Source organism: Marmota marmota, unplaced genomic scaffold (genome assembly GCF_001458135.2).
Source record: "Marmota marmota marmota unplaced genomic scaffold, marMar, whole genome shotgun sequence".
Taxonomy (NCBI): domain Eukaryota; kingdom Metazoa; phylum Chordata; class Mammalia; order Rodentia; family Sciuridae; genus Marmota; species Marmota marmota.
The window spans coordinates 2,900,703-2,926,300 of NW_025999929.1; the positions used below are offsets into that span (position 1 = coordinate 2,900,703).

A 25,598-nucleotide genomic window follows, 5' to 3' on the forward strand; every position below is an offset into this window, starting at 1 on the left:
GTTTGGGGCACTTGGTTTAATTGTTTTTTTCATGTTGTTTTGTGTGTGTCTGCCCATCCAACAATGTGTATTTGAGGCAGTACAGTTTCTATCCTGTTGACTTATAGTGTCCCTGAGGTTTCTAATTCCTCATCTTTAAGGGGAAGGCAAAGAATAACAGTACCCAATGCAAAGACTATATAGCCTTAAACCAAATAGGTCCCACTAAGACATCTACAGTTTTGTCATATCAAACAGAAATGGTTTGTTCAATTATTGTCTGCAATAGAAACAGTAAGTTTGCAAAAGGACTTAAAAAAGGGTAGACAAAGAACAGTAGTGGTTCAGGTTGTGACGGTTATGAAGAGGAGAGAAGATAGAAGTATAAAATTAGAGGAAGATTAAAGAAGGAATAAATAGAGGTTGGCTGTTAGCATGAGGAAAGAGAGAAAGAGAATCAAAAAAGTGAGAGGAAAATATACATGTTTTTTTTTTTTAAAAAAAAAACCCTAAAAATAAACAGAACAAAAGTAAAAATAAAAGAATACACAATGAAACTGTAATATAATATTCAGACATCCCGGGTCTTAAAAAATTGGTGCATGAAAAACACTTGGTTTTAAAAATGGTAGAAATGTGAGGGGAAAGGGGAAAAAAAAGGATCTCAATGAAAAATTATATATTTATTTCACTTGGGATTCAAAATTTTCTCAGCAGTCAACTGGTGTTGTCTGGAATTTGATTCAAGCTTCACCCCCAGGATGGTTGGGGGTTGCTAGGGTGAGAGGTTGGCCTGGAGAAGGAACGTTTGGAGACAGATTGTAGGCTTAAGTATGCTTTCGTCTGTCAGTTGCCTATTAGTCTGGAGATTTTAAGTCAGAGTACCTCTAAGTACCAGCAATTCTGGTCCCTCGTGGAAGGCTGCATGCAGGAATCTCCTTCAGCTTTCACTCCTGGGGCATGAACCTCTTCTCAGCCTGTTCTCTGCTTCTAAACTTGGTCTCGACCAACTCTGCCATTTCAAATTCTGGGTCCAGCCTTTCTCCCCCAGCCATTCCTGCTAGCAGCCATACTGGAGGGTAGTGGTGAAACTAGATGGGTTTTCAGGACCAGTATTCCCCTGTATAAACCTCTCTCCACACTTGATTTTCTTTGGGTCACTCAGGCACACTCTCAGTCACACAATGTGGGTTTGTCCAGCTCACTTTTTGACCAGACTCAGTTCTGCCAGTAATCAGCTCCTCCAGCTACTGGCCCCTGGGCCATGGTACACAATGATTTTTTCTGCTGCCTTTGTACACACTGCCATGGTTTCCCTCCCATACAGGGATGCTGTGCAGTATGACTTACTGTTTTTTCGAGCACTGTCTCTGATCTCTAAACTCTCTGTACCCTGACATGCCTCAGTCTTACCAAGAGTGAAGGTTCCTTTAATTCCTTTATGACTTTACTGTGTTCACATAGGGACTGTTCTGGTTTGCAGCTATTGGAGTGGCTATCTTTCCTCCTTATTTTAATTATACAAGATCTCCTGAGTCCCTGATCTGTTTTGAGTGTCCAGTATGCTTTAGTAAATTAAATTCCAATAAAGTCCTCCCTAGTTATTTTTTTGGGGGGGAGAGATACCAAAGATTGAACTTGGGGGCACTCAACAACTGAGCCACATCCCTAGTCCTATTTTGTATTTTATTTAGAGACAGGGTCTTACCGAGTACCTGGCCATTGCTGAGGCTGGCTTTTAACTTATGATGCTCTTGTCTCAGCCTCCCCAGCCACTGGGCTTACAGGCATTCAACACAGCACCTGGCTCCTCTCTAATTCTTGATCATTCACCCACTTGTTGAAAAGCTGCCTGTCTGCTTTTCTTGGTTCTCAGTGAAGCAGCTCCTCTATTCTGCCATCTTCCAAAATCTCTTTTAAAATTCTTACAATAAATTATTTAATGACTTTTCATTTGGCGTGAGGAACAAGGAGTGTGCTAGACACATGGCCAAACCAGCTTTTATATCAGACCCACTCTCAAGATAATACATGAACCCAGAATTATCTTTGTTTGAGTGGTTTAAATTGGTTTGAGTTCTCTTGATTTTGTTCATTGGGTTGGAACCTAATGAACCTATTAAATGTCTCACCTTGTCCCATTTCTTAATATCTTACAATGAGAATTATATTCAACATGAATTCAAGAAGGCACAGATAAATGCCACTCATGCCCTGAATTACCAATAGGAATATTTGTATTTCTGTTAACATAGGAGACAGTGAAAAATGAAAGGTAGTGTTTCCTTTGTGACTGAGCAATTATTTCCCCCATTTCTTCATGGAATCTTTACCACTTATGCCCTCTTAAGGCAGTATATTAGGTAGGATGCTCTTACATCATTGACAAGGTACCACTTGATATCCAGAGGGGAAGGCAGGATGGGACTACCTTAAACAGCTTGATATGTATATAATAGGAATGTCCTGGGAAGGAGGGAGGCAGATGAAATATTTTAAGAAATAATTACTTAAATTGTCCAAATTTGATAAAAACTGTAATCCTATTGATCCACAAATCTCAACAACCCCCCAAGAACAAAGGACGTGATGAAATAAACTCCAAGGCATATCATAATCCAGTTGTTCAAACTCAAAGATAAAAAGTGACTCTGTTATGCAAGACTTGTTTAATGTTTGAAAATTAAGCAATACAGTTCATTGTATTAACAGTCTAGAAGAAAACATGATCACCTTGATGATAAAGAAATAATATTTGACAAAATTGTATATCAATTCCTCCTCAAAACCCCTCATCAAACTAGAAATAGAAGAAAATTTCTTTAACCTGATAAGGATCATCTATTAAAAAAACTGCATGCTGTGCTGTAGGATCTACCTAGTGCAATAGAGGAAAAAAAAGTGGGAGGAACACTTTCAGATTGGAAACAAAGAAGAAAATGTGTCTTTATTGGCTATAGATACAATTGTCTATATGAGAATTCCAATATAATCCAGTATGAAAAGCTACTACTAAGTGCCCTTAGCAAATAAACAAGGTTGAAATACCAGAAAAAAATTATATTTTTCAATACTGGCAACAATTAATGAGAAATTGAAATATAAATTAACACATGTATAACAGCTTCAAAAAGGAGAATATCCTTAGAAATAACCCTGACAAATGATGTGAAGTACAGATCTATATATTGAAAACTATTGACATTGTTAAAAATTGAAGAACATGCTAAAAAATTGAGAAAATATCTGATTCCTGGGTTGGAAGTTTAAATATTGTTAATACAGCTGTTTTGTTCAATTTAATATTTAGGTTCAATGCAACAACAACAAACCCATCATTCATATTTACATGTGGTAAGCTAAATCTCAAATTTACAGGGAAATTAAAAGGTCCCAAACCAGCCTACACAACTTTGACAATAATACTTTTAGAGGAATCCAGGCGTGTCAGCACACATCTGTAATCCTATTTAGTCCTAAAACAGGAGGAGTGCAAGTTGAAGACCAACCTGGGCAACCTAGTGGGACCATGTTTCAAAATAAAAAAGGACTAGGGCTGTAGCTCATTGGTAAAACACTTGCCTAGCATACTGGAGGCCCTGGGTTCAGTCTCTAGCCTTCAAAAGAAAAAAACACAAAATAAGATAGTGTGCTATTGGCATCATGATAGACAAAGAGATTAGTGGAATTAACTAGAAATCAGAAAATAGATGCAATTGCAATTCAGAGGAGAATGAGTGGTCTTTCAACAAATCTGTGATCACAAAATATAGGTTCACTGATAAATTCTAATAATATTTCAATAATAAAAAAATTTCTTGAGGACATGACTATATAGATACCCCATTAAACATGTTTCTGTGGTCAAATAAATTCAAGAAAACTAAAAAGAAAGAAAGAAAGAAACAGGAGATGATCCCTGTTTCCTTGGATGAGGCAGAGGGTTCTTATAAGTAACAAGAGAATCACAGGCATGGACAAAAAGATTGTTTAATTAGAATTCAGCAAAATTATTCCAAAAGGAGCATGAGACCCCAGTGAGTTCCTCACTATGGAGCACTCACACTCCTCTCTCTAGGTGAGTATCCTGCTCTATTGTTTGCTTCCATTTAATAAATCTCCTTGCTTTCCTAAATCATTTTCTACTTGTTTGTCTTTTGATGCAGCCTGAAATTTCTTTCTGTGGTGTAAGTCAAGAACCTGCCTGAGCTGAGTTGAGGTCCCCTTTTCACTTTTGGGACACCTTCAAGGCTGATCCTGTGACAATTGTATGAGTTCTGAAATATATGAATGGAGCAATGCAAGGAGGGGTGGAAAAAAGGGGGATTGCAAAAGAGGAATGTTTTGAGTGTAATGTATATGCTCATGATCTTGATGGTGATGGTTTCCTGGAGCAACCAATGTTGAAATTCATCAAATTGCAGGTTATGAGGTTTATTAGGTCAATTATACCTAATTAAAAATGTAATAGTATGTTTTGAAAATTAGAGGAGGAGTTGAAATAAAAAACTTTCTGTTACATCTTGGCAGTTCTGTGGATGCACTTTTTGCCAAATCCACTTTGAAAAGTGTGTTCCCTGAAATGAATGTAGTCAAGGGGGAACATGGTCTAACTTGGTAAAATTTTAGTAAGAGCTGTGTAATGAATGGCTTGTTTAACAGATCATGAACTATGAGTCCAAAAATAAGAGCCAGGAGAAGACACTGTTTAGTTTTGTTCATAAAAAATAAGTCAGGCAGCAGGTAGTAGTGTAAATGGCAGTGTAGGTGGGAGTGAAAATCAGTACAATGTTTTTGTACCAGCTTGGAAGAAGCTTCACAATGTGTCCCAACTTTTATGTCAACAGCTCCATTTTCAGGGATATTATTTTTGTTTGTTTTTACTAACTTACTTATTTTTAATTATGTATATATGACAGCAGAATACATTTTGATTCATTGTACATGATTGCAGCACAGCTTTTCATTTCTCTGGTTGATTATGAGATAGTGTTGAACCATATGTGCAGTCACACTTGTACCTAGAGTAAATGATGTCCATCTCAATCCACCATCTTTTCTACCTCCATGCACCCTTTCCTCCATTCCATTTTCAAGGATATTTCTTTAGAAATACAGAGTACATGAGAAAATATTTAGGACATTTATAATAGTCTAGGACATAATACAAATAATTGTAATTATCCAAGTTGTCTACAAGTACATTATATAAATAGTGGAAAATAAGGGGAAAGAGACAGTAAAGTGGGAGGAGCCCCAAGGAGAGCTAGAAGGCCCACTGCTCCCTTTAGTCCTTTGTGCAGCCTGAGCAGAGACCTGAAGTTGTTTCAACAATTTGTTAAAACAGGATGTGTTGCTATGAAGTTCTAGGCGTTCAGAGACAAGCCTCACCCCAGGGTATCATAATGGCATATCAGAACTGACAGTAAAGTGACATCCAGATTAATATTCAGAGAATGAAAAAGTGCAGAGAGAAAATTTAAACAAGTGTGAGAGACATGTGAGGATATTCTCAGATGATAAAAATAAGACATCTATGGCAAGTATGGCAAGGAAGGCTTCAGTGATGTAGGAGGTGATGGAAGTCATTTTATAGTCCATTTAATAAGGTTTCACTTCCCATTGCAAAATCTGGGTGATGACTTCTGTCAGTATTATGGTGGAAGGGACCCATTTTCATGACACTCACCTGAAAATTACTTGAGGATTTTTGGAGAACCAATAGGGTGCCCTGGAAGGCAGATGCCAAGTTGTGGCTGGATTTTCCCTGTTTTCCAGGGATTAACATCATTTGGAGGTGATTTTCTTGATTTGACAAAGGTTTACTTCACTTGGCTCACTAGGTCAGGGGTGCCTCACTTCATTCTCTTCTGTGTCATTTGGAGTCATGAGATGGGAACTTCAAATTTATCAATGTCTGCTAAAATAATATATGTCAGGAAAATTCCCCCAAGGGAATTGTCATGTATCATCAAGAAAGAGTAGAAGTTAGAGATGATGGCTGGAATCCTTAATGATCAATGGTAAGGAGTAGCTGCTGTGTTTGGATAACAAGTAATTCAATGCATGCATTTAATGGAAATGTGAAACTATCACAAGCACCATTTGAGCATTAATATGAACTTGTTCTTAAGACTTTATTACAGGGCAGTGGCCTGCTCAGAAGCTGAGGTAATCTCAGAGACGCCCTGATTAGCATTTTCTCTGGGGGTCCTGTTATAGGAGCCTGCAAGCTGTGTGGTTCCCTTGATTTGACATTCTGCTGTCCACATCCTGAAATTCAAACAAGAGGCCTTTCATTTGTACTTTGCACTGGGCCTCATAGATGGCAAAGCCAGTCCTGGAACTAGGTGCAGGGCAAACAACCCTAGGAAACCCTGCCCTCAGGAAGTTTCCCAACTACTGCAGGCAGATGGAGTACAGCTCAATTTAATCTAGTCCTATAAATGCAACTCCTGCAAAATAATCAATTACATGGGTGCTGGGATTTCTTTAACCTTGGCAAGGATTAGTGTGGGTTAGCCAGTGATAGGGAGGGGTACAGGATGTTGGAGGAAGGGGAAGAGTAGAAGGAAAAGATTTCTAGAGAGAGGTGGTGTGTAGTTTGGGTTTGGGATGTTCCCCAAGGCCCATGGGCTGAAGGTATAATCACTAGCCTGTGGTTCTGGGAGGTGGTAGAAACTTTGGAGGTGGGTTTTAGTGGGAGGAAGTTAAGCCATTGGTGGTGTGTCTTTGAAAGGAAATTCAGGAAACAAGCCATGCCCTCATTTGGCTTCCAGGCCACAATGAGTGAGTATCTTTGCTCTATCCCTTACTGTGTCCATGATGAATTGTCTTGCCATAGGCCCTCAAGCAAAAAAAAAAAAAAAAAAAAAAAGGTCAACCAAGCCTGATATCTCTTAAACCATGAGATTTTTGGAGAACCAAAAGGGTGACCTTTTGGTTTACTATTTTATGTTGATTAACACAAGGATGATGCCTCATGAGGTCACATGCTGGCAAGTTGTTCAGAAGACTTGGGACCTTGCCCTCCTCTTCCTACTGGTGTTCACCTAAAGGCCTATCCTTATGAAACTGTAGAGGGACTTTGGGAACACTGAAAGAGCAAAACTCTCCATGCAGAGGAAGTACAACTCTTAGTGAAATGAGAAGCTGCCACAGAACAGAAAGGTGTTGGTTTAGTTTTGCCTGATGAAGAAAAGGAGGGGGTGGTCAGCACGGAAAGTTGGTATACATGGTAAGCAGTCTTCCACAATGTCTGTGGCCATGGCTGCTGCAGCCTCAGTGCCTTCCTCATTCACCTCCATGACATTCTTGTGCACAAACTTGGACAGACACAAATCTCTCTCAGTTAACATTGCAGACAAGTCTGCCTAGCCCTGTTGGAAGGCATCAACCATTCCCAAACACTGAAGCACAGTCTCCATGTAATAATCCCCCTGCAGTTTAAATCCTGGAAGGAAATCTTCATCTTCACCATAGTATAAAATTTGGCTTAGTCCAGGCTATGAATTTCTCAAAAGTAAGGTTATTTTCAACCTGAAAGACAAGAATCACCAGTTTACATTCAGACTTCAGTGTGTATCTACAAACACACAGACATTTCCATGAACATTTTATGTTGACTGTCCACACAGGACAGGCAGTTCCATCAGCTGCCAGAAAAGTTATGAGGGCTCTGACTCATCCACTACCCCATGTGCTATCCCATATGTGATTTCCCTGCAGGGAGACTGTGGCTGCCCCTCCTTATCCATCCACTATGGAAATATGTTTCCTTCTGAGAAGTGTCTATGCCCAGTGGATGGTGGTTTTCTGGTGGTATTTTTGGTTTGAATGAGGCTTAGTTTTGAAGACTAGGAACCACTGATGGAAAGAAAAAATACTACTGGAAAAGGAAGGGCTCTCAGTGTGAGCCACTCCTGGAGAGGACACCTGCTCACATGGAGTTTGCCACTCTTTGTGGAAACTCCTCATCACAGTTAGGGAGATAAACAAAGGGAGAGCCCATGGGAGCTTCTTTGCTCACAGAGACCCCTTAGATCATCACAATTCACTGCCACCATTGAGAAGATGGTTAACTCTCTTGTTATGGGATCATAACAAGAAGCAAGGAGGACATGGATGGGCGATTTCGGCTGTTGGGTTGTAGATATGGTGAAAACTGGGCACAGGCTGTAACCAATTCTTCCCACAGAAATTCTGCATGCAAAAGAATGCAACCCACCCCGACTCACTGAACTGAGGTCCACATGCTCATCTGGGAGCAGAATGATCATGCTCAACTTGGGCCAGCATAGGGCAGCTCCAGCACCTGTATCTGGGCCTCACTGACGTAGGCAGTGCTAAAATCGGCTTCCTAATGTATTATCTGCACTGGTTTTTCTTCCTCCTGAGAAGAAGGACCACACAAGCACAAAATTTAAAAAAGTATGAAAGGGGCAAGAAAACTCTCAATTCCGCTGTGATCCATCACTGGTAAAACTAATAAATAGTTCTCTAAAACATGCCTTAAAAAGAGAGGGGAGTAGTTTATTACATACACGCTTCCTTGTTGCATTAAATTGTATTTTCAGAGATTAGGGAGCTTCCAAACTATTCTAATTAATCTGATTTAATTGAAATTACACCTCATAGTCAACTAAGGCCTTTGCCTCTCATGTTTAATGGTAGGAAGCTGCAGATGCTGAATCAATAATGAGAAGTTATTATTAACAACACTTCAAATGAAAGCTTATTTTAATTTTAAAAATAATTGATTGAAAATCTGGAGTGTGGCTCGGTGGTACAGTGCTTGGTTAACATACACAAGCCCTACAGTTGATGCCCCAATGTGCAAAAACATAACCAAAACAAAACCCTTGATTCAATAAGAGTATGATCACATTCCCTGTGTAAACCCTGCCTCATGTTTGATAAACATATATATAAACATATATATATCACCTCTTTTTGCTTTCTATCTATGCTACTTGTGTCTATAGGAAGATCTTTATGTCCAGAATGCATTTTAGCCAATACATGTATGAGACTTTATCAGAGGCAGTTAGAGTGCTAATAGGTTGAAACCATAATAGACAGTATTATTATTTATTTATACATTTTCCAATGATTTTAAAATTTATTAAGAGAGATGATAAGTTTGAAATTATTATTATCCATTTAAGCCTTTACAAAGTTAACCTTTTCTATTCAAATTCTTCATTAGACTATTATGATTTTTTTAAAAGTTTCTCCTACCTGGTTTATTTTGAAAGGCATTTCTCTTCTGAATGTTTTCTCAAACTGTTCCTTTGAAGTAGCTGGCATTGACAAATATCAACTTTTGAATTTGAACTTTCAAGAGAAGCAGAGACTGTATCAGTTGTTTTTCTGAACCCGTGGTGAATAAGGATGACACGATGTCTTGGAGATCCAAACATTCTGTTTTCAAATGTGCTGAGTTTGGATGGTTAAGTACAAAAGTTAAAAACTCCATCTATGGGTTTGCATACATGACAATGGCCACTGCAAAATCCACCAAATTGAAGATGGTGAAAGACTTCTAATTCACTGGAGGAAAGCATGTTGACATAAAGCAGAAACTTCACACCATGATGGAGAAGAAGACAAGCCATGAAGGAGAGAGGGGCTGGGTAGGAGCTGACATTACCTGGTGTGGGTAAGAGCAGTGTCAGGTCTAAGGCCCTGTGGTCAGGCCCAGTTTTAACATTGTATAGCTACGTAGCAAAATTTTAGCAGCAGACAACATTGCATAGCTCCAGATAAGGATCATAGGAGGAGTTTTTGGAAAGTACTAGAAGAGATATTATGATTGCATCCTCCTGGTACCTGGTATCCCTGGAACAAATAATGATTTGCGTAGGTGAAGTTAGTATTTTTAACTTGGATAACAAGTGGTACATTCCCCCCAAAATAAATAATAAAGCGCATCCCTAGAAATTTTCTGCCTCAAGAGGACAACAAGAAATAAAGATTCCAAGAAGAAATAGTGGAAAGGACTACCTCTATTTTTTATGGTCTCATTTATTAGCAGAAATAGGGATGTTCTGAGTGGTGCAGCAGTAACTGAATGCTTTAAGCATCAAACCATCATTTCTCTTGAGGACCAAGCTTAGAACTTCCACTCTGAAAGAGCAATGGATAAGTTTTAGCCCCCATGATGGTATTTTCAGTGTGTGGAATGGATCAGCCCTGAGAAAGGCTCTGTAGCTGTTTATCAAGTCTAGGCTTCTCATGTCTGAATGAAGGGCGCTTAAGTGAGAGTCAGGAAAGAAGCAGTAGAAGTCAGGTTCACATGTAAAAGTTGGAGGAATGCAGTCCAAACTGACCCCAAGAACAAACTGAACCCCTTGTCAAGGGCATGACTTGGAGAATATCTGGCCATTGATCTTCTCCCAGAGGTGCTAGTCACTTGCCATGTAAACATTACAGGAAGTGACAATATGTTCTCATGTAAAATATTAACTGGGAAATCTGGCATATGAGTTTCTTTAACATTTGTATCAGCCATTCTGTTCCCAGGAAAACAAATACTATTTGTCCATTGGTTTTGATAACATAAGGATTGATCAGATCTTCTGTGAGCCCATTAAGTTTCACACACACCATGATGCTCAGCCAGGCAACCCTGTTCTGACCTCCTGCAACACCAATGACATTTGCAGTGACAAGAAACAGGAGAGTAGGGGAATGGAGGACAGAGCTGTGGTGGGAGGAGAAAGGAATGACCCATAATTCTGACCTTTTGTCTCTTTTGAGACCCATGTATGTCTATGCTTCCTGGACTTCTCAGTAGCTTTGGCAAAGGACAGAAGCTCCAGTTCTCAATTTCTCTAGGGTTTTGTTCTTCTTCTTCTTTTTTTTTTTTTTGGCTTGTTTTGCAGTTCTGGGGATTGAGCCCAGGGCCTTGAGCAGGCTAGGCAAATACTGTACCACTGAGCTGTGTCCAAAGGCATGTTTTTCATTTTGTCTTTGAGACAGGGGTGTCACTAGGTTGCCCAAGATGGCCTCTAACTCTCTATTCTCCTGTCTCAGCCTTCCAAGTGTGCCATCCTGCCTGGTCTCTAGGGTCTCTCTTCTGGGTTGTATATCACCAGGTATTTTAAATACAACTTTTATTGTTCTGCTGACTCAACTTACTGAGAGGAAATCACAGGTATTCTTTCCAAAGAGCCTGTTGGCTGTTGTAAGCAAGTACTTTGAGCCAGGCTTGTTCACTTGGGTGAGAAGCATCTGGAAGCCCTTATGGATGTCTTCCTCTGTGTTTAAACACATCACCTATGAAGAAAAGCAATAAAACCCTCTCAGTTTTGATCTTGGCCTCAACAAGAATTTCAAGCAATGTTTTTTCTCAAATACTGCATGAATTTATCCTTTGAGAGGAAGTTGATTCTAATTGAAAAGTTACACTGGTGGGATAGATGGAGAGAGGGGCCAGAAAGCTGTGAGTAAAAGCTATAGCTCTTATACTTGTAGTGAGCTCTCTGCATAGTTTATAGATGAGCAATAGAAAAAAATAAAAGGGGCAAGAGAGGTTCAGAAAAGGCACTATTCTTTAGTCCTCCATTTCACAAACAGTATAAATGTATCAGAGAAAAATGTTTCATTAAAATTTATCTTTCAAAAAATATGCAGTTACAACACTAAAAATTCAAGAAAAAATTGGATGGGAATGTAATTATAATGATAATCTTGAAAGGAAATAAAAGTATAAAATGAGCAATATGATTAATAGGTATAAATTATTTCTTAAAAGTATACTAGAGAGATAATATATGTATATTAAATGGTACTATATATTTCAAAAATTGTGTCATGTATGGGGCCACAAGAAGTGTTTGAATTGACTGTGAAATACACAAGTCACACAATTTACATTCAGTAGCCTCAGTGCAGGAAACTAAAAGTGAACAACACAAAAATAAAATACCACCAACATGGAAATTAACCTACTAAGTAGCTATTGAAAATACTTCCTAAGGAAATGCCTCCCCTATGTAACAACCAAATAATTAAATGTTGACTACCCTTAAAAAGTTAAACTCTAAGAATGTTTCTGCACTTCTAAAGAATGATTCTAAAAACTTAGTTAACATAATATTTAAATATTGACATACGATTTAGAAAATAATCAAAATGAATGTTATATTACAGGACCAAATAATGAGACCAAAAAATTGTTAAAATAGGATTAACTATTTTAATGTTACAATGGAAATAATGATATTAAAAAAAAACACCCAACTCATGATGTTAGAAAAGGTAGAAAAAAATTCCCAAGGAATTTAGGGAAAAACATAAAATGATCAATGAGTCCAAGAACTTGATTTCTTTGAATTTGACTCAAAGAAAGCACACAAATTTATACAAAATGGACTACATTAGAAATCGTAAGAAAAAAATTTAAATGTGCTCAGACGGAAAGTTATAAAAGAAAAAGAGATTACACAACAACACACCCTGTGCGCGCGCGCACACACACACACACACACTCAAAATCTCACTGGAGGAGTACCCTCACCTTCCTTCCTCCTGCACCCTCCTCCCTGAAATGGTCCAGGATCACCCCTCCTTCCTCAACAGTTGTGGAAACAATCAAGGAGGGGATAGGAGACAAGCCTTGCAGACCAGTCCCTCCTCCTGGGTGACAGTTGAGCTTACCTGAGCCATCTGGACCTTGGTGTTCCCCTTTATCTTCAGGGGAGGAAAAACAAAAACAAAAACAACAACATATTTTGTGAAGTTTTGTCTTGACACAGCATCTTCAAAACCTGGATGGCAATGGTGCCATTGGCCAGAAACAGAATCCATGTTGCAGGTTCTGAGGGCAAAGAAGAAAGAGAAACAGAATGAAAGGGGCTGAGTGGTGTCTCTGTTGTCTCATGTATCTTGCAAAGTGAGAAACTTTATTAGTGCCTGCAAAAACCATGGGAGTAGATTCTGCATTTGAGGAAGGGAATGGTCCCTGTAGAACAGCACAATGGCAAGGCAAGGAAGAGCAGAAAGGCATGCAGAAAGAACAGCAGGAGACAGGTCAAAGCAAGAGCAGGGAGGTGGTAGGTGAAGCCAGAGGAGGTGGACTGAAAACACCAGTTGGCAGCTCTATGCAGTGAGACCCATCCTCACCAGTGGCTGAACTTAGACCCTGGGAAGACTTCTTGGCTCCTTCTTATTTCTCCCAAGTACCCCCAAATACATTTTTCTAGACCTGCCTTTAGACCCCTCCCAAATTTTCTACCCCTCTCCACTTCTCCTGTTCCTGTGACCCTGTGCCTAGTTCAAACCACCTGGCTCTTCTCCAGAGTCTCTGACCTCCCTGCTGCTGTGCTCTCCATTGCAGTCAGCCCTTGCTCACTAAAATGCAAATTAAGTTGACTGAGGAATCTCATGGACTCCCCCATCAGGACCCCAGATGGGCAGACACATAGCATCCTGAGAGGGAAGTATTATTTTGATCCTATGACCCCTCCCTTAAATCTCCAGTAGCCCTGGGGATAACCTCCAAAATGCCTTTTCTAAATGGCTTCCCATCTGCCTGACTCCATTCCTTGTTCTAGCCTCCCACTTCTCATAGTCTCCACCTCTACCCTCCCTGATCCCCCAATCACTTCTGAGCCTTGGCAAACACTCTTATCCAATTATAAAGACTCCCTACTACATCCATGTCACTAGGCTCCTATCACTCACTCTTCCCTCCTAAGCTTTCCACTAGGAGGCCTCTGATGTCCTATTATGGAGCTCCCACATCCCCCAACCCTGATTCATAACTCCTTATTGTAATTCCTTGTCTCATCCTTTGTTGGACCCACAAGACTGCCTGTTCTCTGAAGGCAAGGTGCCTGGCATCCTGATTCTAAGCACTGGAAGCATGCTCAGGAAAAACAAGAGCTCCATCAATTTAGGGCACATTTGGAAAAAGTCTCAGATGAATAGTGAGTGCTGGGATTTTGAACTAAATACTTGAGATTTTAAAAGCACAGAGAATATACAAAATTACATATAAGAGGTTGTGAGGGGAATGGGAAAAAAAACAAGGAGAGAAATGAATTACAGTAGATGGGGTAGAGAGAGAAGATGGGAGGAGAGGGGAGGGGGGATAGTAGAGGATAGGAAAGGTAGCAGAATACAACAGTTACTAATATGGCATTATGTAAAAATGTGGATGTGTAACCGATGTGATTCTGCAATCTGTATTTGGGGTAAAAACGGGAGTTCATAACCCACTTGAATCTAATGTATGAAATATGATATGTCAAGAGCTTTGTAATGTTTTGAACAACCAATAAAAAAAATTAAAAGCACAGAGAAGAGGTAAGGAAGAAGTCATGCTGTGATTCTCTGAGGAGAGAGGAGAGAAGAGAAAATACGGTCAGTAGGTGGGAGTGGTGTTGGAGCATGAACACCCACCAGGGTGAAGGCCAGGGCCACAGGGGCAGGCAAGATGCAAGCAGAGAAGCCAGGAGTCTGTGCAGTGTCTTTGTCTTGTTGGAATCACGCTGCCCTTCTCTGAGACCAGATCTGAGCAAGGTCCAGCTGCACCACTAACAGCTGTGATTGCCCAAGGAGCTATTTCTGTAAACACAGTGTGACACCACCTTCTGAGTTTCTCTTGTTTTTGTCTTTTCATTTTTTTTTTCTGGTTCCAGTGGCAGCCTGGGATTTTCAAAACTTGCCTTTCTTGGTGTCCTACCACTCCTGGGCCTGGTCATAGAAGCCCTCACCTGCCACCTTCCATACAGCCCTTATCTCAGGTCTCAATGTTGTTAGCCTGGGTGCTGACCTCTGAGTCACAGGAACAGGAGTCTGCAGCTGTGCCTCTCTCAGGTCCACTCTGGGGTCTCTGTACTCCCAGAGACCTTTTATGAGCCATGTTTGGCTGTGGGATTTCCAGTCTGCAGGGCACTGCTCCAGGGAGGACATTCAGTGTGACCTGGGTCAAGGCAAGAAAAGGGTCTCCTCTCTGCCCAGGGATGGGTCATTATCACCAATGACCAGTATACATTGGAACACCATGCCAGATTCAGGTTTGGCCACTCTTATTGGGCACCACATGGTCTGTACAAAGATTTGGAAACTGAAAAGTGCTCTGAAACTTACAACCATAGGCAGTCTGCAGAGTGCCTTGGGGCATTGGCTGGGGAAACACCATGGGGGCTGGGGCAGAGCACAGAAGTTAGAACTCTGGGCTTTCCTACTTCTAGAAAGTAAAGGCAGAATGATAGGCTAGGATTTTAGGGGAGGAAAGTCCTGTAAGTCAGTATTCTGAGTCCCTGCCTTAAACAAAGTAGGGATTCAGTGAGATAGAAAGTGTTTGTTCTCCTTATATGCTGTGATATTAAGAATTAAACCTAGGGCCTCATGAATATTGTTTTACCATTGAGCAGTTTTTATTTTATAATCAGGTAAGTTCTTGCTAAGTTGCCCAGACTGGCCTTTAACTTGTGATCCTCCTGCCTCAGTCTCCTGGGGAGCTGGAGTCATAGGCATGTGCCATCATGCTAAGCACAATTTAAAACACAATCAATTTAATTCTAGCATGAAAATACTATGTTCATGGTTATCTCAATATGATGATCTCAATAGATGCAGAAAAACATTAAAAAATTGGACATTGATTTTTTAGTAATACAAAAACCTCAGCAAATTAGAAAAAGATGATAACTTCCTCACCCTAATAAAGGACATCTACAAAAAAACAAAGGAAAAGACAACAAAAATCCTACAGCTAACATATTTAATGGTGAAAGGCTGAATAGTTTCACTCTATAAACAAGACCAAAGCAAGGATTTCTGTTCTCATAACTCCTTTTCAGTATTGTAGTGTAAGATTTAACCAATTCAATGAAGCAAGAAAAAGAAATTAAAGGCATCCAATTGTGCAGCAAAAACTAAAATTGCCTTTTTTTCATGCACAACATGACCATACATGTAGAAAATTCCAATAAATATTCAAGAAGCTACTGAAACTAATATTTAACAAAATTTCAGTAAAGGCGATAGTATGCATAAACATCAATTATATATCTATGTATGCATAATGAATAATCAGAAACTGAGAATACTTTTTAAAAAATCACTTTCACTAGAATTAGTGTGAAATACTTAGAAATAAACTTTTTGAAATATATGTAAGACCTGTACACTGAAAACTACAATCAGCGCTCAGAGAAAGGGTGTAAAACAAAAGATGAGAATGTACTCATTGATTGGAAGATTCAATATTGTTAGTGTGTCAATTCTCCCTAAATTAATCTGTTCATGAATGCAATTCCAATCAAAATCTCAGGAGCCTTTTTATAGAAATGTGGAAACTCATTCTAAAATTTACATGGAATTGCAAAGGACCTAGGATAATTCTACTTGAGCAACTTAGAAAATAAGTAAACATTTGAAAGGTTGAATGCCGCAGTCTGGCTGGGCACAAATCAGGAGCCACTCAAGCAGGAACAAACTTTATTTCCAAACTCCACCAGCACACTCCCAGGAACTCTCCCGAACGCCACCCACGTGGCTCCTCCAGGAACCACCACACACCAACCAGAACTCTCCCCACGGGAACTTCACCAACCAACAGGAACTCTTCAGGAATCCCTGCGAGAGCTCAACCGGAACTCAACGGGAACTCCGAGAGAACTCAAAAGTCATCATCTTAATGGCTCACTGGCGTCACCTCTCAACCACTACTTCTGGCAAAAATACCAGGGGCTATTCCAACTCGGCTGTGGCTCTCAACAATTGAAACTACCTGATTTTAAGTCATAAAAAAGCTTCAGTAATCAAGAACATGGTACTAAAATTAAGGAGATATATAGATATCTACAAATATGTCTATATCTTATAGACATGTGGAAGAGAACAGAGAGCCCAGATATAGACCCACAGATACATAATGAATTACTTGAAAATAAATGTGCTAAGGCAAATCTATGGGCAAAGTACAATCTATAAACTCTTCAACAGGTAGCTATGGGACAGTTGGACACAAATATGCAAAAATGGGAATCTCGATGTTTATTCCCTTTATGTAATTTTAATATCAAAAATTTACTACAAAAGAAAGCAGAGATCCGGGGGCTGTGAATATTGTTCAGTTGGTAGAGTGCTTACCTCATGAAAAAGGCCCTTTGTTCAATCCCCAGCACCAAAAAGAAAGAAATAAAAGAAGAAGCTAAAAAAATTGCATGGTTTTCAAAATAAAATACAAGAAAAAAATGTAACATTGAATTTATCAAAGACATTTTTAACATAGCATGACAAATGAAAGGATCAAATTATAAAATAAAAGCACAATATATTGGGTTTTATTAAACAAATCAAAACAAAACAAACCCTCTTTTCTTTTCAAAACCAAGCCACAGGCAAGGGCAAAATACTTGTAAGATATATATTTGAAAGAGAATATTTTTCCTAGTGTATAAAACATATTACATAGTAGGAAAAAACACCCCAAATTTGTGAAGTGGGCAGAAAGATGTGAACAGGCCCTACAACAAGGAAAAGACAATCACACTAAAAAATGTTCAACATCATTAGTCACTGAAACCAATGATTAAAATGAAAAAGATTGTCCATACAACTGGTGGAAATGTGAATTAGTACACTACTTTGGAAAACAATTTCCTAAAATGATAAAAAATCACCTGACATAAAACCCAGCCATTTAACTTTAAGCTATGTACTACAAAGGAGAGCATATGCCTACCCAAAGATTTGTAGAGAATAGTTTCTAAGTTTTACCTGTATAGCAAAAAATTGAACAGAATTGATCAAGTCTCCCTCTTGCCTTGGTGGGTGAATGTCAATCAGCAGACAAAGGAATAAAGAAACTGATATAACCATGTGGCACAATAATACTCAACAAAAAATAAATAGTTGATTATTGATACATTCAATAACAAAGATAAGCCTCAAAATAAACTATCTAGTTTGGGAAGCCATTCTCACACGTGATTTGAATTACTTCCCTGGTTGGGTGAGAGGTGCTTAGACACACAACTGTGCCAGAGCCTTCCTCACCCTGTCCCAGGTGCAAGGGCTTGTCCTTGTGGAGGGGTGCCTGGCCACTGACCCTGACCTTGGAATGCTGCCCCCGTCAACCTTCATTGGATGGAATTTTCCCTTGAATTTTTTTGTTCCCCAATAAAAGCTCACTCCCTGGCGTGTTCTCTCTCTCTCTCTCTCTCTCTCTCTCTCTCTCTCTCTCTCTCTCCTCTTGTGTTAACCTCCCCACCTCATAAGGTGGCTGGATGTGGGAGCTAGGAGAAGCCGTCTCTGGAGCTGGGCATTAAAGATAACGAGAATTATGTCTCTTTAATTTTAAAAGTCACTAGTTAATTTTTATGTTTCAAACCTCTTTTATGAAGCTGGCGTGCTGGTCACATTGCAGATCTTAGTCCATTTTCTGTCGCTATATCATGGCAAAACACATTGGGTAATTGCTAAACAATACCAGTCTACTTGGCTCACAGTTCTGGGAGTGGGAGGTCCAAGAGCATGGTACTGGCTTCTGGTGAGGGCCTTTGTGCTGCATCATAATATGACTAAAGGTAAGTGAGCACAAGGACAGGAAGGATCCTGAATTTACCCTTTTATCAGGAGCCTGCTCCCACAGTGATAGCATTTATCCCTTCATGAGAGTATAGCCATGGCCTCTTAAAATCCCACGTCTTAACACTGTTACAAATGTAGTTCAATTTCAATATGACAGCAGGGTTTTGCCACAGGTTTGTAATCCCAGCAGCTCAAAGGCTGAGGCAAGTGGATCCCAAATTCAAGACAGTTTCACCAATTTAGCAAGGACTTAAGTAGCTTAATGAGGCTCTAAGCAACTTAGTGGGATCCTGTTTCAAAATAAAAACTACAAGGGCTGAGATATGGCTCAGTGATAAAGTACTCCTGGGTTCAACCCCAATAGCCCAAAGAAAATAAATTAATATGAATGTTGGAAGAGACATTCAAATGATAGCATATGGCTGAGTTAAAGAAGCCAGCCCCCCCAAAAAGAATAATATTGTATTATTTAATTATATAAAATTCCAATAATTGCAAACCAATCTGCAGTGACAGAAAGATCAATGACTGCTTGAGGATTGGGCTCCAGAGAAGGATGAAGGGATTATAAAGGGAAATGAAGAAATTTGGGGGACTTGTGGATCTTTTCACTATCTTGACAGTAACATTGATTTCTTGAGTATAAAAATGTCTCAAAACTCAGCCAATTTTATACATTAAATATGTTTAATATCTTAAATGGTAATGCATTCAACAAAGTTGCTCTTAAAATCCCTCTGGCTCACTCTTTCTTTGCCATTCATTGACACCGTCTAGGTTGAGGCCCACTCACTATAACTCACCTCAGCTATACAGTTTTGCAATTTATATATATATATATATATGTGTGTGTGTGTGTGTGTGTGTGTGTATGTATGTGTGTGTGTGTGTGTTATAAGGATCTAGCTTCACTTGACTATATTCACCTTGGTTATAGCCACCATTTTGCTATCAGGTGACCCTAGCATGCATCCCAGACCCTATAGTACAAACCACATCATTAAGATAGCTGAGCATATGGTGCTGGCCTCTGATGCCTGGATTATTTATTAAAATGATATTGGGTATTTTAATAATTTTTGTGAAAATTCAGGTGCATTCCAGTGGTCATGGCCCCCCTTTGTCTAGCTTAGCATTCCCCCTTCTTCCTGGCTTGGGGTGCAGGGATTCCCCTGCACTGTTGCTGCCCTGAACATGCTTCTGTCCGTGAATCCTTAGTAAATTGCCTTTAGTGAAACCCTGGATCTGTCTGCCTCTTTGTTCTCATGGCATCTTCCACCTTTGGTAACCTGTTGTCATAACACCAGGACTGGGTTTTCCTGAAGCACACATATATTCATGCATGTGTATATGGGTGTATCCTTGTATGTATGTGTCTATGTGCTTGCATATATTCTGTATCATTAGTTCTTGTCCAAGATGATTTTGCCCCCACATCCTAGGGGACACTTGGTAGTTTCTGGACACATTCTTGGTTGTCATAATTGGCGACAGATGTGCCACTGACATCTCTTGGGTGGAGGTCAGGATTTTGCTACAAATCCTTAAAATGTTAGACTCTGACTATAACAAAAGGTGATGTGACCCAAAATGTTAATTGTGCTGTGACTTAGAAACCCTTTTATAGTGAAGCAGAACTGCTGACACCTCTTTTTCTCCCTAGACTGATTGTTTCTACCATGTGTATCTCCTGATACCCTGCTGACCCTATAAGTCCCCTATCAAAGGCCTACTCCATTTGCATCTTGACCTTATTGAGATTTATCCTCATTCACATTATTTTTTATTAGTTGCTCAAAACATTACATTGATCTTGACATATCATATATCATATATTTGATTCAAATGGGGTATGAATTCTTATTTTTCCCACGTGTACAGTTTGTAGGATCACATTGGTTATACAGCCATGTTTATAATACCACCATACTAATGTCTGTTGTAATCTGCTGCTCTTCCTATCCCCTTCCTATCGCCCCTCTCCTCCCCTCCCCTCCCATCATCTCTTTCTACCCCATCTACTGTAACTCATTTCTCTCTCTCTTTTTTTCCCTTCCCCCTCACATCCTCATATGTATTTTTGTATAACTATGAGGGTTTCCTTCCATCTTCCATGCAATTCCCCTTCTCTCTCCCATTCCCTCCCACCTCTCCTCCCGGTTTAATGGTAATCTTCTTCTCATGCTCTTCCTCCCTGCTCTGTTTTGAGTCGCCCTCCCCCCCTTATATCAAAGAAGACATTTGGCATTTGTTTTTTAGGGATTGGCTAACTTCACTTAGCATAATGCCATTCATTTCTAATGGATGCTCTAATGCCATCCATTTCCCTGCAAATGCCATGATTTTGTTATTTTTTAGTGCTGAGTAATATTCCATTGTGTTTAAATGCCACATTTTCTTTTATCCATTCATCTATTGAAGGGCATCTAGGTTGGTTCCACAGTCTAGCTATTGTGAATTGTGATGCTATGAACATTGATATAGCTTTATCCCTGTAGTATGCTCTTTTTAGGCCTTTTGGGAATAGTCCGAGAAGGGGAATAGCTGGGTCAAATGGTGGTTCCATTTCCAGCTTTCCAAGGAATCTACATACTGCTTTCCAAATTGGCCACACTAATTTGCAGTCCCACCAGCAATGTACAAGTGAACCCTTTTCCCCACATCCTTGCCAGCACTTGTTGTTTGACTTCATAATGACTGCCATTCTTACTGGAGTGAGATGGTATCTTAGAGTGGTTTTAATTTGCATTTCTCTGATTGCTAGAGATGGTGAGCATGCAAGGCTGGTTCAATATACAGAAATCAATAAATGTTATTGACCACATCAATAGACTTAAAGATAGGAACCATATGATCATCTCGATAGACACAGAAAAAGCATTTGACATAATACAGCATCCCTTTATGTTCAAAACACAAGAAAAACCAGGGATACCAGGAATTTACCTCAACATTGTAAAAGCTATCTATGCAAAGCCTCAGGCTAGCATAGTTCTAAATGGAGAAAAATTGAAGGCATTCCCTCTAAAATCTGGAACAAGACAGGGATGCCCTCTCTCACCACTTCTATTCAACATAGTTCTTGAAACACTGGCCAGAGCAATTAGACAGATGAAAGAAATTAAAGGCATAAAGATAGGAAAAGAAGAACTTAAATTATCACTATTTGCAGTTGACATGATCCTATTCCTAGCAGACCCAAAAGGTTCTACCAAGAAACTTCTAGAGCTAATAAATGAATTCAGCAAGTGGCAGGATATAAAATCAACATGCATAAATCAAAACCATTCCTGTATATCAGTGACAAATCTTCTGAAATGGAAATGAGGACAACCACCCAATTCACAATATCCTCAAAAAAATAAATAAATAAAATACTTGGGAATCAACCTAACAAAAGAGGTGAAAGACCTATACAATGAAAACTACAGAACCCTAAAGAGAGAAATAGAAGAAGACCTTAGAAGATGGAAAGATATACGTTTTTCATGGATAGGCAGAACTAACATCATTAAAATGGTGATATTAACAAAAGTACTCTATAGGTTTAATGCAATGCCAATCAAAATCCCAGCAGCCATCTGGGGGACTCCAAGATGGCCGCGAATAGAGTGCATCACACCCCGTGTACCGTGCCACTGCACAGGTGAATAATGAGTTAGAACGACAAAAAACTATCTTGTTAGGAACTTACAGCAAAATGGGGGTGCACCGAAACCTAGAGGAAGGATTTCCAGCACCGAGGTCCGGTAATTGAGTCTCAAACACGAGCCAACTGTGCGACCGGAGAACCAGGCTAACTGATCTGCGCGGCCCGCCCTGCGGCTACAGAAGGCAGGGCACCACCGAGAAGCGACCAGCAAGCAGGGAGAAACGTTGCTGCGGATACTGTGGAATCCGCCGGCTGAGCCCTCATTGAGCCCCGGGCTGAGTTCGGGATTTCAGATGGGGAAGGAAGCGGTACAGTTCTATCCCCCACAATGGAAACTCCACCAAGGAAACCAGCGGCCACCATCTTGGAGAGCTGAAGTAACCACCACCACTCTCTGACAGATTGCAACAATAAAACAGGTGTGTGTTACTCAGATCATCTCCCATACAGCGGGGAATTCCCTGCTCGGCCGTCGGAATTCCTTCCCAGGGGAATCCACTTTAGCAGGCAATGTCTACCAACACAAAGGAGAGACAACAGAGATATACAAAACCAAAACAAATCTATAGAAGAGAGCAGAAACACAGCAATCAAATAGTGCTGGAAAGTAAAGTGAACATCATGAAAAAACAAGGGAAAAAAGGAGTACAAACAATGCAGGACAACTTAAATCTACAGGAGGACCTAGAAGCATCAGAAACATGGATAGGGAAAGAACTCAAGGCATACCTAACTCAGATGGAAAGGAATATTAGAGAAGACATGAGACAGCAAGTCCAAGCAATAAAAGTATATTTTGAAAATGAATTAAAAAAACAAATCCAAATGGCAAAGAACAAGCTTTACCAGGAGATAGAGATCTTAAAAAAAATCAAACAGTAATCCTAGAAATGCAGGAAACTATAAACCAAATTAAAAACTCAAATGAGAATATTACAAATAGACTAGATCAAGTAGAAGTCAGAACATCAGATAATGAAGACAAAGTTTATCAACTTGAAAAGAATGTAGTCAACACAGAAAAGATGCTTAAATCCCACGAGCAATCTATTCAAGAGATATGGGATGTCATAAAAAAAAAAAATTTGAGAGTCATCAGGATAGAAGAAGGCATAGACATTCAAACCAAAGGAATGGACAACATATTAAATGAAATAATTCTAGAAAACTTCCCAGAGATGAAAGATGGAATGGATTGCCAAATCCTGGAAGCCTACAGGACCCCAAACATTCAAAACCGTAATAGACCAACTCCAAGACATATAATTATGAAGATAGCCAACATACAGAACAAGGAGAGAATATTAAAAGCTATGAGAGAAAGGAGGCAGATTACATTCAGGGGTAAACCAATTAGGTTAATGACTGATTTTTCATCACAGACTTTGAAAGCGAGAAGATCCTGGAACAATGTATTTCAAACGCTGAAAAATAATGGATTCCAACCAAGAATACTGTATCCAGCAAAATTAAGCTTCAGATTTGACAATGAAATTAAAATCTTTCACGATAAACAAAAGCTAAAAGAATTTGCAGCCAGAAAACCAGCACTGCAAAGCATTTTGAGCAAAATACTACAAGAAGAGGAATTGAAAAATAGTGCCCAAAACTAACAGCGGGAGGTATCTCAGTAAAGGGGGAGGAAAATAACCAAAAAGTAAAAACTAGCCAAACTAAAATAAATAAATAAATAAACATGACTGGAAGTACAAATCATATTTCAATTGTAACCTTAAATGTTAATGGCCTAAACTCACCAATCAAGAGACATAGGCTAGTAACCTGGATCAAAAAAACAAATCCAACAATATGCTGCCTTCAGGAGACTCATATGATAGGAAAAGACATACACAGGCTGAAGGTGAAAGGTTGGGAAAAATCATACCACTCACATGGCCCTCGGAAGCAAGCAGGAGTGGCCATACTCATATCGAATAAAATCAACTTCAAACCTAAGTTAATCAAAAGGGATAAAGAAGGACACTATATCCTGTTAAAAGGAACCATCCACCAACAAGACATAACAATTATCAATTTGTATGCACCAAACAATGGTGCTGCAACGTTCATAAAACAAACTCTCCTCAAGTTCAAGAGTCAAATAGACCACAACACAATAATTATGGGTGACTTCAACACACCGCTCTCGCCATTAGACAGATCCTCCAGACAAAAGCTGAATAAAGAAACTATAGAACTCAATGACACAATCAATAACCTAGACTTAACCGACATATATAGAATATATCAACCATCATCAAGTGGATACACGTTCTTCTCAGCAGCACATGGATCGTACTCAAAGATAGATCATATATTATGCCATAGGGCAACTCTTAGTAAATATAAAGGAGTGGAGATAATACCATGCACCATATCTGATCATAATGGAATGAAACTGGAAATCAATGAAAAAAGAAGGAAGGAAAAATCCTGCATCACATGGAAAATAAACAATATGTTACTGAATGATCAATGGGTTACAGAAGACATAAAGGAGGAAATCAAAAAATTCTTAGAGATAAACGACAATTCAGACACAACATACCGGAATCTATGGGACACAATGAAAGCAGTTTTAAGAGGGAAATTCATTTCCTGGAGTTCATTCCTCAAAAAAAGAAAAAACCAACAAATAAACGAACTCACACTACATCTCAAAACCCTAGAAAAGGAAGAGCAAAACAACAGCAAATATAGCAGAAGACAAGAAATAATTAAAATCAGAGCGGAAATCAACGAAATTGAAACAAAAAAAACCATTGAAAAAATTGATAAAACTAAAAGTTGGTTCTTTGAAAAAATAAATAAGATCGACAGACCCTTAGCCATGCTAACGAAGAGAAGAAGAGAGAAAACTCAAATCACTAACATACGGGATGAAAAAGGCAATATCACAACAGACACTACAGAAATACAGAAGATAATTAGAAAGTATTTTGAAACCCTATATTCTAATAAAATAGAAGACAGTGAAGACATCGATAAATTTCTTAAGTCATATGAGCTGCCCAGATTGAGTCAGGAAGACACACACAATTTAAACAGACCAATAACAAAGGAAGAAATAGAAGAAGCCATCAAAAGACTACCAACCAAAAAAAGCCCTGGACCAGATGGGTATACAGCGGAGTTTTACAAAACCTTCAAAGAAGAATTAATACCAATACTTTTCAAGCTATTTCAAGAAATAGAAAAAGAAGGAGCTCTTCCAAATTCATTCTATGAGGCCAACATCACCCTGATCCCGAAACCAGACAAAGACACTTCAAAGAAAGAAAACTACAGACCAATATCTCTAATGAACATAGATGCAAAAATTCTCAATAAAATCCTGGCGAATCGAATACAAAAGCATATCAAAAAAATTGTGCACCATGATCAAGTAGGATTCATCCCTGGGATGCAAGGTTGG

The 25,598-nt window shown here is 39.3% G+C and overlaps 1 protein-coding gene and 1 pseudogene across 1 annotated transcript in view; both read right to left on the reverse strand.

The window, feature by feature from the left end:
* The window catches only part of LOC107159539 (serpin B9-like), a 114,127-nt gene extending 101,441 nt beyond the window's left edge, over nt 1–12,686 (reverse strand). Inside the window, exon 1 of the mRNA XM_048800491.1 lies at nt 12,643–12,686. Coding sequence (XP_048656448.1) covers nt 12,643–12,651 — 9 coding nt within the window. The 5' untranslated portion in view covers nt 12,652–12,686. The remainder of the gene's footprint in view (nt 1–12,642) is intronic.
* On the reverse strand, nt 7,068–9,457 carry LOC107159534 (annotated as a pseudogene).
* Nucleotides 12,687–25,598: the final 12,912 nt, after the last annotated feature.